The sequence below is a fragment of the Bactrocera tryoni genome, chromosome 5, assembly GCF_016617805.1.
Source record: "Bactrocera tryoni isolate S06 chromosome 5, CSIRO_BtryS06_freeze2, whole genome shotgun sequence".
Lineage (NCBI taxonomy): Eukaryota > Metazoa > Arthropoda > Insecta > Diptera > Tephritidae > Bactrocera > Bactrocera tryoni.
Window position 1 is genome coordinate 33,848,785 of NC_052503.1, and position 15,794 is coordinate 33,864,578.

The 15,794-nt window shown below is 34.6% G+C and overlaps 1 protein-coding gene across 2 annotated transcripts in view; it reads right to left on the reverse strand.

The window, feature by feature from the left end:
- Positions 1-15,794, reverse strand: part of LOC120778502 (homeobox protein araucan) — a 163,945-nt gene that overhangs the window by 35,737 nt on the left and 112,414 nt on the right. Inside the window, exon 1 of one of the 2 annotated variants that reach the window (XM_040110331.1) lies at positions 2,707-3,542. The exons of the other annotated variant lie outside the window; for it this stretch is intronic. Coding sequence (XP_039966265.1) covers positions 2,707-2,748 — 42 coding nt within the window. The 5' untranslated portion in view covers positions 2,749-3,542. Of the gene's footprint in view, positions 1-2,706; positions 3,543-15,794 lie in introns of those variants that run through there. 2 annotated transcript variants of the gene reach the window in all.

A 15,794-nucleotide genomic window follows, 5' to 3' on the forward strand; every position in this document is an offset into this window, starting at 1 on the left:
TTAGTTTGAAATAATATAAGTTATAACTTTTGAAACTGGCTATTAAGCAAATCACCATTAATTTTTAAGCAAAAAAGAGTCATTTGATAAACTTAAAAATTTCCACGCATATCCGCATAGTTTTATATTAGCACTCATCGGTTTTTTAACTCAAAATTTCAATAGTTCTTCTTTCGGTCATAAATTATCTCATCATAATAAAATCGCTGCACTGCATTGATTGAAATTCACTCAATCAGTTCGCACTAACCAGCCGAAATAACGTGATTTTCCATCAGACATAAAGAGTTGAACTAATCAAAAAATCAATAGAGCAATTAAAACCACCAAATACTGTGGTGTTGATGCTTGTATTTGCCATTTGTGCAGTTTAAATCATTCCGGTTTCGGTTAGTGGGAAAAATGCTCGTAAATTGCGATTGTGATCAATAAAATGAAGTTTCTTTACCATGAGCTCAAAAATATAACCATAAAACTATAGCGTAGTTTGAAAAATGAAGCCAGTTTTATGATTAGTTTTGAATATATATTTTTTATACTTTTGTCTTAAAGTTTAATGCAACACGTGCTTTTTGGGGAAGCACATTTTTAATATCACACGCTTTTTGATAGTTTTATTTTTTTTTGTAATTGAGCTTATACTCACTTAAAATGCAAAATAACGTAACATCACTTTTTATAAGTTTATAGGCGAAGGAAAAATGATATATTAGAAACACCTCATATTGGAAAAAATTGAGTTTCAGTTATAAAATGGTTATATCTGACAGTGGCAAATGAAAACTTTATGCTGCATATTATTTAAATTTGAATGGTTAGTTAGTCAAATTATTAAAAATTATAAAAAAACATAATATTTGTCTCTACTATTTGCTGCGGCAAATTCTATAAAAAATTTAAAATTTGTCAAAAATGTATAAAATCTTAATTTTGAAACAGAAATACTGCTGAATCCACAAAATTTTTAAGAATTTTTAAAGAAAACAATCAAGAGAGAAGAGAAATATTCAGAGGAAAAATATAAGCTCGCTCGTGAGTTAACAAAGTCTTCGACAGCCTTCATATGTATATATGTACATACACATTTTCTCATATAGGAGATATCAATTTTTAATTTCGGGGATAAAATTTTTGAAACTCATTTTCATAATTGTTTGGGTCAAAGTGTTTAACTATTTACTTTGAAAATTTTTATATTAAACTTAAAATTTTATAAGAGCAAGTATGGTTTCTACCGGCGAAATATGCTCTCAGAAGTAAAAATCTCATTGAGAAAATGTGAAATTGGTTGGCTGTATATTATTCGCAAAATTAAAAAAGAAATATTAAGGAAAATATTATGACAGGCGTCGTGTTGGTAGGTATAAAAGAATCCGGTTAGTTCAGTCTCAAAACAATATAAAAGTCTGCTTTAGTATTATGAAGTATATTTCGAGTCAGTGAAGCTTGAAATGAAAATACATAAACTTTTCGAAGATATACTACTGTGATCAAATTAAAAGGTAATTTTTGTCCATCAGGCATCAGAAACATTAACTTTTTATATTAGTTATAAATATTTTTGTTTTTGAAATAAGTTAAAAGTTTCCACAGTAGAATTTGTTTGTGTAAATCAAGCAAATTGATAACAAAATACTTCATATGCTGTTGGTTATTTACAGAAAAACTTTTCCCATTTTGAGAGCGGCGGCAAACACTTGAGATGAAACTTTATAGTGTACTGCACTCTCACTGACTATATTCAGCAAACTACTCACACGTGCAGTTACGCGATTGTTATAGATGATTACAAAACATAAAATATTGTTGTTTTCATAATTTATTGAAAATCTTAAAAGACAAATGTCGAAAGTTTGCATATTCAATATAAAGTGTCCATATACAAAACAAAATGTGTCCTTAAATACATACTATTCACAATTTTTCGGGCAGGATGTAAGAAAATCAGTGAATTATATTGAGAAAATTTTCATTATTGACGCAAAATGTTCATAAATTAATATTTTTTATCAATTTGTGTATGGCATATACATACATATATACATATATAAGTTGTATTCAGGAAATAATGAGAACTTTCTACTTTTGAAAATACAATCCCATTCCATAATTTGTACTTCTACCAGCACCCTTCCAATCGTCGAAAACTATCTCAAAAATGAGTTTTGGCATAGCTTTTGCTCTTTCAGCGATTTTCATCAATCTTTTAAAACGACGGCACTTTAAGGTTCGCTTTATTTTTGGAACTAGGAAAACGTCATACGAAGCCATGATTGGGGAATATGGAGACTGGTTGTTACAGTATGGTTTTTGGTCAAGAATTCACGAACAAATAACGAAGTATTAGCTTTTAACGAAAATTCCGAAAATCTTAAAAACAGGTCTAACCTTAGCGGCTGCTATAGACCATGCATACAGCTAACATTTTATGGTACTTCAAGGGCATGTTATCAACATATTGAAAACAATTGACAATTGAACAGGCAAAATTTTAAATTTTTATATACAATTTTTTCTGAGCTTCTTTTGTACATATGTATGTAAATACATCTACAAGTTTCTGTAGTACATTCATATACATATGTACATATGAATGTTAAGCAAGAATAATTAATCTCTATCTCCATTAGAAGAAAATTTAGAGAAAATCATTGAAGAATGTGTATTTCTTAATATTACAGGAAAAATATTAAAATTTATACGCACCATTACTAAACACACACCACTGTCATTACTGTGCACTGTCATTTAATGTTATGATTTGGCGAAAATAATTAAAATTTAATACTATTTATATAAACTATGCAGGCGCACACGCTAAACCGCAGCAATTATTGAATGATTAATTTTTTGCCTGCATTAGTTTCACACGCTTATTACTTTTTGTTTCTTATTAGAACTGCAATTAATGCCACAGCTTACACGATTAGCACAACAAAGCGGGTAATCACCGGCTCTGCTTTACACTAATTTTGCGAGAGTAATAATTTTTTCGGGTTTATTTAAATTTATACTTTTTTTCTGTTCACTTTCCAATTAATCCAAGCGATATATAAACACATTTGTACATAAATCCATGAAAACAGTTAAAGCTACCGGCGCTATTTTTTTTCTTTGCACAACTTGGAAATTTTTTCTACGCACTTTTGCCGACGCAATTTCTTAGTTTACTGGCACACGCACGATTTGCTGTTTCTTCTTCGTTACAGAGTCGAGTTTTTACTTTTTGCCAAAATTTACGTTGTTACGCCTAAAAATCACACCGAAAATGAATTTCGTTTCCAAATTTTTACAGTTAACACTTTTTGGCAGCACACAAATTAATATTGAAGATTTCGTTAAGCTGCCGTGCGAACGCGATTTGGCTAAACACAAGCTAGTAGTACTTAGTGTATGATATGGTGCACTGACAACACTGATTGACGGCAGCGGGCCAGTGGGCGAGCGCACTAACTACCCGTATAGTGTGGAATCGTAACAAACGGCAGGCACTGGCTAACCAACAACTGACATCGTTCGACGGCGTACGACGGTGGAGCGAACGTGCGAGCATATGCGAGCGACACGGCACGACGATGCAAACAATCTGCGTAACAGTCAAAAGTAGACTAACATGAATTTCCAACATGAGCAACTACAAAGTTGTACAACAAATGGGAATTACAACACGACGACACGATGATGATGACGACGACAACAACAGCAATGCGCCAGGCAATGTACAACGACAACGAACTACTACGACATCGACATAAACATCAACAACGACACGATGTACAGCCACAATAACAAATGAAACGAAAAAACACACACACCCATACATTCACACAAAACAACAATAACAACAATTGGTTGTACAAGTAAAGCAACGATAATGGTGATAGCATGGCTGGCTGGGTGACTGGCTGCCCGCAGCGCAGTAGCTCGCTCTGTTGTTGGTGGTATTAGTGGTGGTGGTGATGGTGATGGTGGTGGGTTCAGCGCTACTACAACAATACTCGTCGCAATAATGAGTGCCAAACAATAACAACAACCACCAACAAAACATGAGAGTACATCAAGAAAACATCAGGCAATCGCAGCAGTAAGACACACAAATACATGTTTACGCAGAGGCAAGCGCACACACACACACGCATACACATACTGATGACTGTTTGCAAAGGGAGTAACGAAAGGTTAGCGGAAGGTAACTAACGAATTGACACATAGATGCACCACTACATAGGGAGCATAATTTTGTAGAGCGCGTGCTATACAGGGAGAGAGTGACTTGTCTACTGACTGAGCGAAGCAAGAGAGCGTATTCAGATACAATATGCAGTGCATAAAAACTGTAAAATTGCATTTGAGCGTGTCGTGCTGTTGAAGAGCAGAGTCGTTCTACGACTACACTCGTGCAACTGTGTAGTAGCAGCAAAAGTGTTTGTTCGCGTGTGTTTGCAGCGGTGACGTGCGGTGTTTTAAGAGAGTTATAAGAAAAGTTAAATACAGCACATGTAATAAAGAGTAACAACAATCAAAAGCAAATTGAAGAACAAGAAGTGCATAAAAAACAACAACAAAAGCAAGCAATAACAAATGATGATAATGCTAAATGAGTATGTACACATACATTGCAGAGTGGAGTTGGACAAGGAGTTTATTTTGTAACACACAACAACAACAACAGTACTAACAGCAAAAAAATATGCTCTGCAGCGCGAGGTATCGGCCAGCAAATGTGGCATACACAATTGGATTGCTGCAAGCGGGGTGGTTAATTGGGGTACTTGTAAAGTCCAAAATACACATAGAGGAATAAACTCGATTGCAGCAGGAATAAACTTATTTACAAACGTACTACTATAACGAATATTGATATGGGAAGAAATCGAAAACAACAACAGTCCGGCAAATAGTTGGTATATGGAAGTTTATGGATCCGTAGGTTCATGTAGAAAATCAAAAAATATATAAAAAGGTAGCTTAATGAAAAATTTTATTTCTATTAGTAATTGAAAAAATATTAATGTTTTGGTAAAGCCTTCAAAATTGTTTCTGAAAAATAGCGTATCGATGTAATTTCGACTTACATACATATGTATGTATGTGACACACAAGGGTTAACGTAATTTATTACTTTAATATTTTAAGCAGCCTGCAAAATCAATTATTTATTAATAAAAAAGAGCTTACGCATACATTATGTACATATGTATGTAAATTTTTATCACTAAAATATAATAAAAGTTGAAACAATTAGTTTTGAAAGTTTAGAAAATAATTAATTTCGCTAATATTAAACGCGTTTTCTTTCAGAATGGTGTTTTTCAAAAAGGTTTCCACTCTTAAAGGAAGAGTTTTGAAGATATCTAGTTCCAATTTGGAGAGAACATTTTTAACGACATTCGCTATCGCGCTATGGAAGCTTCTATTTTTTTTCGGCGACAAATTTCAAACTTCAAATTTAAAAAAAGCTTCCATAGCGCAATAGCAACTTTCCTAAAGATTAATCATATTTTTGAAATTTTTGTTTTAAATCAAAGTCATCTTACAGGACCTTTTTTTACGTGGCATTTCAACATTTCATTTAACTATTATACACCCAATAAATAAATGTAAAAAAATCATTTTGTATTCGTCATGATTGTACATATTTATTTATAACAACCGATTAGTTAATTTCAACATTAACAAAAAAAAAACCGCGAAAATCAGTGATTTTTCAGAGGGTCACACTGAGACCCTTAAGCGCGTTTTTCTCAATAGGGTGTTTTCAAAGTCGGTGACCAACATTACTCAAAAACGGCTAAACCGATTTGTCTCAAATTTTTTGTGAAACCGCCATTTTGTAAAAAAATTTTATTTTGCTTATTCCTTCGATTTATTACTAAATTAAACATTATTTTAACGAAATCTGTTTGGTTTTTTAATTTCAAGGAATCCGGTTCAGAGTTATAGTGGTGACCGCAAAAAGTCTTCTTTGAGAAAAGCGCCCGGAAATCAGGTGCAGTTTCTTTCCAACTTAATATTTTACTAATACTAAGTCTTGAAATACAGTTAAAAAATATCATATATGTATGTACATATATATTTTTGGATCAATAAGTTTAAAAGTTTTCTCTGAAAAAAATCTGGAAAATTCGCTTCTTTCGGCCATCTAACTGTATATAACCCCTTGAAGACTGTTATAACGCAGACCCAATTTAGGCGGTCGCAGTTAAAAAAGGTAATTTTTGGAAATTTTTGCACAGGAAACTACAATTAAAAACAAAAATAAATTGTTATTTTTAACAATGTTTTGCTTTCAATGAATTTTGTACACAATTTTGCTAAAAAATTAGGCGATCACACAAGGAATGCCTCTAATAAAATTTTTTTCCTAAATATATTTTTAATATCGTTTTTATTCCAAATTATACACTATTATATGAAAGTGATAAAAGACAAAATGCTAAAAAATACGATTATTCACTTTTTTTCCGACTTGCCGTGGCTACTACCACGAAATAAAAAGTAGGTGAAATAGAAGAATGAGAATTTAATCATTTGATGGGTCCTTTCTTTATTCTCTGAAAAAAATATAATATATAAATATTTTTTAATTCCAAAAGAGAATAAAGATTTGAGCAAACATTAAGCCTACTAATTAAAAAAAAATCCGATATTTTGACGTGAGAAATTGCGATTGAAAATTCGTTATTTTCCGATTTGAAGTCTATTTATTCCAAAATCCTCAGATCGCTCGTGAATTATGTTTATTGTTATTTTATTTTTCATTCCCAATGCGTTTCAACCCACTATGATAATTTTTGTTTTCGAAAATTATTTACCCTGTTCAAAGTAATGCTACTCAGAGTATTAAATAAAATATTTCTTCTTGAAAAGCTGCGCAAATTTCGCTGATCTAATGAGAACTCATTTATTTCGGAGTATACGACTTGCTTACTTCCTAATTAGAGAACGCTCCTTACTAAGCAGTAGATATTTAAATTCTTAAAAGCCGACGGCTGACGTGAATCCAAGAAATTATTACATAAAGCGAGCGCACCATATGTCATATAACGTTTGATATACTCGCAACTCCAGTAATCCCTATGTAAAGCAGTATAAAACTAACTAAGTTTAATAAAAGTAAAAAAAAAATTAAAACTTCTTAAAAAAAAAATACAAAGAAAACTGTAATCCTTAATGCAACCGCACGCCACCTTTCACAACAAATTTGAATGCATTGCTCTCTCTTATAAGCTGAATGTAGTGCTTTTTAAACATTCGTTCTCTTCAGATTTATTTATTTTTGTTTTACACAATTATATTACTTGTTGTTGTGCAACGTTGGCTATTTGAGGAGTGTGTGGCATGAGCGTTCGCTCATTCATGCTCACCACGAGAATGTACCTACAAGATATCGCTTCGTACGACACTAACAGTAACAACAAGAACAAGCAACGCAGATCATGTGAACAACATGCAGACATAAATGCATAGATACATATGTACATCTGTACAAATAACATTGATACACCGAACAGCGACAGCAGCGTAACATCGGCAATAATGATAATCATTAAAGTGGGCAGGCTGCTGCTACCACACTGCTGCTGTCTTAACACTGCAACAGCAACAAATGTGACAGACAATTGTAGGCAAAGGTTGAACGGACACCGGGCAAATACTTACTAGTGGTATATAGTTGTTAAGAAGATCCAGCATTGAACCGGTTGTGTTGGACGTCTGTTTGTATATATGTATATGTATATGTGTATTTGTGTGCTCAACAAAACTGTATCTACAAGATACCATACAACCAACATCGTCGTTGTCTCATATCTACTGCGGCCATAAATAAAATATCTACAGGCAAACAGGCAGGAACACGCGAGAGCAAAGTAGCAAAAGAGTGCGCCCTGACGAGTGTGAGCGAGAGGCAAAATGTGACAACGAAAAATCGACAACACGAATCAAAAGAAGCGTTGAATATGAAGCAGAGCGGTTAGATTACAGGGGAAGCGGTGCGCTGAGGTGGCGACGTAGCCGAGTCTATGTATGTCCGCGTGGTCGTGTGTGCGCGCTGGGCGTTGAGTAGCGTAAGAGACAGGCAAGCAAAAGGAAGCAAAACGTATGACTGGTCGCAGCTTTGGTTGGGGCGGTGGTTGAGCGCATGTAGACGCATACATACATGCATACACAGTTTGTGTTTATGTGTTTTGGCAAGGGGTGCGGTGCGGTGCGACGCGTCGCATTAACTTCATATCGCGCACAAGTGAGCGAGTGAAAAAGAGAAGAACATGGAAAAAATTAACTTAACAACTAGAAAAATGGCTGTTATTGCATGTTGCGCTGTAAATGCCGCTGCCACTGCCACGGCGCGGTAGCATAAGCACTACGCCAACAAAACATGAAAACAATAACTACAACACGATTGCTGACATACACACCCATGCACATACATTGGTATGTATGTATGTATGCACGTGCACTTATAGAGCGGCGCGCACATGAAAGTATATTGTTGGTAGCTTTGTAAGCGCAATTGAGTAGACTATGTTGCGCTTAGTCGCGCTTTTTTCTATGTTTTTACGGTTTTCACAGCGGCGGCTGGCGGGAGTAGCTCCCCTGTGTGTGCGCGCTTCAAAATGAGAAACAAGAAAAATTAGAAGCAGCAAGACAACAAGCGAAAACAACGGTAGCTACAATATACAAGCATTTGCGCGCACGCACACAACCACACACCAAGACACGCATACATATACATGCATGTAAGCATGAAAAGGGGTGGGCCAGCTTGTTTTGGCTGCTCGAATTGTGTGTGCTGATGCGTCCGCTGCTCGGCGTCGCTAGTCGTCGCGTTAACCTTTACATCTGGCAGGGGGCAGTGTTGGCGCGCGTTTAAGCAATCGCTGACAAGCATTGAGCATTGAGTGAATTTTCTACTTTTTTTAGTTTTTTCCGCGCGACAATATCTGCTAAGCGTTACTGTTGTTGTGTTGTTAATGTTGTAATGTGTGTGCGTATGCGTGTACTTTTACCATTTTTTTTTCTTTTTGTCTCATATAAATTTTTGCCCAACCAAGCGTTCTGGGTTGTAGTAACGCTTGTTATTATTTGTAACTTCGGGGTTATGCTGCTACAACACGCTGAGTGACTGATGAGCTAGTCAGCTTTGTGGCCTTTTTAGTTCACAGCTTTCATATTTGTGTGGCTATTTCGTGCTTTTGACTAATTAATTGAAGTGGCTGCATGAAATCGGTATCGGTTGAGCTGGTGTCAGAGCGAGATGGCACAGCTATTCGACATGATCCTCGCAGTTGCTGGAACTTTAAGGCTTTTAGGTATGTGTTTGTCCGTTGTAAGTAGAAATTCATTGCTTGTTGTCGTTATGATTTTTCATATGACGATCCTTATGAAAATAAACTAGTCTCTTCATATACATATGTAGATACATATGTACATATGTACATATGAAGTCGTTGAATCTAATATATTATGAAAAATACATATGTATGTACATATATGTATACTCTAGTTGCTGTTTGTGAATTTAATTTTTTTATGAGCATTTAGACAATTTTCAAATCGTTCCAAGGGCGCCTAAAATTTATCGGACTCTTAATTTTTTTTTAATGTGGCACATATGAATATGAAATATATGTACATTCAGCACGGGATAAAAATTATACATATTAACATATGTATATTGAAATAATGAAAATATGAGTTTTGTAAATTTTAAATTTAAAGTCTTGCAATATTTTTTATTAAAAAATGTTTAATTATACATATTTGAGAATATAATATACAAAAGTTTAAGTTAAGGGTATACAATATTTTATCGAAGGTAATCGGTTTTCTAAACATTTCTCTTTAAGGATTGGATAATATTAGAGCACATATCTATGTATGTATGTATGTATATAGCAGCACGTCGGACGAAACCAAAACCCGTGCCCCCGGGTCTACGTACCTCAAAAAAAAATTTTCAATGTTAAATCAATTATTTCTTTAAAGCATTACTTGCAACCCTTCATATATGTATGTATGTATTTGTAATATAGATATAAAAAAATCTAATAATGTTTTTGAAAGGAAAATTAAGAGTTAATATTTTTATGTTACGCATATTCATGATAACGACACATTTTTGACCGAAGTTTGTTCGATGGGAAATTTTGTTGCCGCACTTGATGTCTACAAAAACTGATTTCGGGGGTTGCATGGGTTTACAAGTTTCAAAAAATTGAATTGTCTTATTAAAGTCTACAACACCTCAAGAATATTGTCTTACAATTTCAAGTTAATTCGATTAATAGTTTCAGAGATACAGCCTTGAGAACTTGTGCGTATCTTGCCTCGAGACGCTAAATAAGCCGTTTTTGAACGCGTTTTTCTCGAAACTGTGTTTTTGAAAACGATTGGTAAGACTTCAAGAAAATAATCAACCCATCTTCATGAAGTTTTACAGAGGTCTTTGAGATTTAATTCTTATAGACTTGGACGAATAATTTTTTTTCAATTACAACTATTTGAAGAAAAATGTTGCGAAATTTCCACTGAAATTATTATTTTTTTGTAAAAATGTCCGTCAAAAATCTAATTTTCAGTTTTCGTCCAAGTTCTAAGTTAAAATTTTAACTAAAAGACGTATTTTTTCACTCTAGATTATTCTGTATGGATCGCCACAACACGGGCGTATCTTTTTTCCGAACGGACACCGGAAATGGCGTCGCTGGTGTGTGTTTGTAACAGTGAAAAATTCTGATAAAATATTCAATTTTTTATATAAAAAAAGAAAATGGTTGAAGAAAGCTTGGTTTTTACCCGTAACCCTTAAACAGATAGTTTAAATAAAAACAATAATATATAGTATAGTATACATAGCTATCATCATAAAATGAAGATTTCAACGCAGAAACAACCACAACAAAAAAGTACATATTATGAAGTGAAAATTTCCGATTGTAAATGAAGTTCATTTTACGATATTATGCCAAGCCGGTGAAAAATATTTGAAGTCACAAAAATTACTAAGTGGTTGGGTCCGTGTTTGTTTAACCCAAATTTCGTGGAAGAAAATAAATTTTGAAAAATATAAAAATAAAAAAAAAACCAGAAACTTTGGCTACTTGAATTTTTCACACACATTTTGAGGTTATGTGAAAAAAAGGTTAACACAAAAGTTGAAGATCTTTCTATGATTATCTTTTCAATGTGTTTCAACCTACCATTACTTTTTTCACTTTTTACCACTTAAAAAGGCTTCAGCGCTGGCATATAGAGCTTTAGGGCTGTGAATATTTCACGGAGACAGTGCAATCGGCAAACAATATTAACTCTCCGCGTGAACTTTTAACATACAATTGCTTTATTAGTCGGGAAACCGTTCGGAGACTTTGATCTTCATTAAGGTGAAACAACATTTTCAACAAAATTGTACTAAGAATACACATTTTTACCTTTAAAAAATATTTTCAGACTGCCGTTAGCGGCTTAAAAACTGTTCAAAATTTTTACCAACAATCTGTAAATTATATATGGGTATGTATATAAGAAATTCTGTAAAATTATTTATACATATATGTACATATGTACATAAGAAGGACTTCTGATGCCATCAAATATAAATATGTAGAAGAAACTTCGAAATATTTCTAACCACCAAAAAAAATGTTAACCTTTAGATGAACTTATGGATCAGGAATTCTGAAGCATTTTTTGGGTAATTGTAGAATAATAACAACAACAGAAAAATAAACAGAATTCAAAATCGCATATTTTTTCATATTGAAGTAGGCACCCTAAAATATTCAAAAACATTAATTCCTATTTAATAACTCGCCTGTATTGCCTTGCTTTGCCTTCCACTATAGACTAACTATCTCAGCCATAACGCAGGCCATGGAGTGTCAGCGATTACACGACTGCGTTTACAATAATTGCAAGGGATTTAACTAATTCACATTACGTTGAGCACAGTATAGGCTTACACACGCGAAAACAACAACAACAACAGTATCACACACACATGTACATAGCTATATATACAGATTGTTGCAGAGTATGTAGCGATATGTTGATGTGATTAAGTGACTGCCTGTTAAACATTAAATGGACGCAAGTAAAGCGAAATCCAAAGGATGATAGCGAAAATGCGTGTTAAAGGCATATATGTACATATGTATATTTATAAATTATATAGTATATACATATCTGTAAGTACGAAAAAATATATAAACACAAATGTGCACACAACGTTGCTGTAGTCTCTACTGGCACTAAACGCACACATAATTGGTAAAAGATGTTGCAACAAATGCGCGCAGTAATTGCATGAGAGTAAGTATGTATGTAGTGGTAGTAAAAGTTACAGTAAAAGTTATCTACAGCAGCCGATTTCTTTACTTTTTTACTTATGTTTTTTTATTTTACTTTGAACCTTACATGCACTTAGCTACTTTTCTATGTATGTTGCATGCATATACACATGTTTACTAACTATCTGTTGCAACATGACTGCTTTCAGCTATACGACTATGTTGCTTGCTAGACGCTATGCTGGTTGGTGGGTTGTTGTTAGCAGCCAAAGATAGCTAGAGTAAAAGAGAAAGAGCAATTTAGTTTGTATTTGCTACTTGTGTTGAACACGAAGTGACGACCATGCGATATTATGTATAGGTACAAGCACCAACATATCTAAACATACATACGTCTTTAGCTACATTGTATATACAAATCCAATAATAGTGAAAAGTAAAACAACGGTTATAACCAGCTACACCTTACAAGTCCGCCTGCAACCATATTTATTGTTGTTGTTTTTTGGTTAGTATTTTCCTTCGCCTGTTTTTGCTCACGGAGAGCGAGTACATTTTATTGTAATTCGCATATACATATTTCCGATTTAGATTTTTATATTCATAGCTGATGTTATATTATGTTGTATCCAATATCTAGAAGATTGTAGTCAATGAATCAATTTTTCTTATGGTGACGCTTACAGCTTACATAGTATATGAGGCAAGTTTTCGATTTTATTTGCGAATCAAATGCTTAACCATGCTAAATGTTTGCCTATATTATGAGAGTCAAATGCTGTTTGACGGAAAATTCGTTGCTGGACAAAAACTTCCATAGATTGGTACCACCTAGGGGGTAAGATTGCCATTCGAACTACGGTTTATACATGACTTCTAAAGATCGAAGATAACGTTTTTAGCGTTTTTAATTATTTTTTGCTCAGCATTAATGAAAAATGTTTTAATTTTAATTTAACAAAATTACAAAATATAAATTTTCTTTCTTTAATTCCTATTTTATTTAAGCATTTTTATATATTCACCCGTTTTCAATTCTCATTTCCTCTCTACTTTCATTTACCACCATATTTATGCTCTTCAAATGTTTTCTTGTATCCTTATGTTCCCATTGATTGTCTTGCCCAACCACACCCTTGCGCCAATAAGTGCGCTTGTTGTTGGCATTTTTCTGCGTGTTATTTTTTATTATTCCCTACCGCCCTATTGCTGTCTGCATTTGTCTTAGTCTGCCTAAGTTCTCCCCACTCAAGCCACATGCTACAACGTTGCTGGTTTTTTGGTGTACTCGTAATCTCTGCATTCCCCGGAGGCTGGATATCGATAACTTCACGTATTCTCAAAGTATTTGTATTTTTTTCTTGTTTCTGCAGTCTTCCTTCCGTTGCCGTTATCCAGTGTTTTTGCTAACACTTCTTATTTGTGGTATTTCGTCTTTCAAGATTGATTTTGTGTGGTTTGTGCTTATCGACATGTTTCCAGTAGCTAATGTGCTCCCATGCCGTAACGTTTTCCCCATTTCTCCGCCCTCCAGCATGGGCTGCGTCGTCATTTGGCGTTTATTTATTGTCTCAATTGCTTGAAATTGCTTTTCTTTTCAATGTAATTGATGCATGTAAATGATTTTGAATGGTTTTAATTAAGGTATACCGTTATACACAATTCAGTGTATATATTTCCATACATATTTATATGTATTTTCTGAGGGAAAATTACTTTGGAATGAAAAGGTGCATATAGACATATGTATGTATGTATGTATATACCATATATTTATTTTTCGGTAAGTATATGTATTCTTTCCTGCCAGATTTTTGGACTCCTTAAGTTCATCCGACTAAAAAATGGACTTATATGTTTAAACCGATTCGGAAGACTGGGTTTTTTGCAAGTTTTTTTCTTGACAGAAATACGCTTGAAAGCCTTCGGCAAGTTTGTTAGTTTTAATCGTTTGAAACCGCAATTTTGTAGGTTTGTTTGAAAAATAATCAGCCCAGGTGCAACAATGCTGCAGTTGAGAATCAACATTTTTAATAATAAAATATTTAGCATGTTTTTATTCAGTTGTAGAGTATCTTTACGTACAAGAAATAATAAAGGACGTATAAACTTCGAGATATTGGGTAGTCGAAAAAGTCTTTTCGTATTTCTAATCAAACTTCGACTTATTTTTTTATATTTATAATGAACAATAATGAAGATAAAAGTAACATTTTGGTCTACCATTTTTTGCCATTTCTTCGCTACAGACATTATTCCATCACTGTAAATCTTTCACATCGAAACTTCAGAACGGGAGCGAGCGAACCATTGTTGTGCTAAACGAACTAATACAGCATCGTCTCTGTAAACTTCATAAATTTCATTGGTGATTTGCGTGGCATTCTTCCCTTGTACAAAAATTCAAAATATAGCGAATATCTTCTTTATTTTCACGAAATTTTAAAGTTTTTGTTAAAATATTTGCCAAAAAGCAATTTTCAGTTTTTTTTCTTTCGTCTAAGTTTTGAGTTAATCTTCTTCTTCTTAATTGGCGTAGACACCGCTTACGCGATTATAGCCAAGTTAACAACAGCGCGCCAGTCGTTTCTTCTTTTCGCTACGTGGCGCCAATTGGATATTCCAAGCGAAGCCAGGTCCTTCTCCACTTGGTCCTTCCAACGGAGTGGAGGTCTTCCTCTTCCTCTGCTTCCCCCGGCGGGTACTGCGTCGAATACTTCGCGTCGAATACTTTCAGAGCTGGAGTGTTTTCATCCATCCGGACAACATGACCTAGCCAGCGTAGCCGCTGTCTTTTAATTCGCTGAACTATGTCAATGTCGTCGTATATCTCGTACAGCTCATCGTTCCATCGAATGCGATTTCGCCGTGGCCAATGCGCAAAGGACCATAAATCTTTCACGGAATTTTTCTCTCGAAAACTCGTAACGTCGACTCATCGGTTGCCGTCATCGCCCAAGCCTCTGCACCATATAGCAGGACGGGAATTATGAGCGACTTATAGAGTTTGGCTTTTGTTCGTCGAGAGAGGACTTTACTTTTCAATTGCCTACTCAATCCGAAGTAGCACCTGTTGGCAAGAGCAATCCTGCGTTGGATTTCCAGGCTGACATTGTTTGTGGTGTTTACGCTGGTTCCAAGATAGACGAAATTATCTACAACTTCAAAGTTATGACTGTCAACAGTGACGTGAGAGCCAAGTTGCGAGTGCCACGACTGTTTGTTTGATGACAGGAGATATTTCGTCTTGCTCTCGTTCACTGCCACTCCCATTTGATTGGCTTCCTTGTCCAGGAAAGCTAAACTAACGGCGCGGTTGTTGAGGCCGATGATATCAATATCGTTGGCATACGCCTGCAGTTGTACACTCTTATAGAAGATGGTACCTTCTCTATTTAGTTCTGCAGCTCGAACTATTTTCTCCAGAAGCAGGTTGAAGAAGTCGCACGATAGGGAGTCACCTTGTCTGAAACCTCGTTTGGCATCGAACGGCTCGGAGAG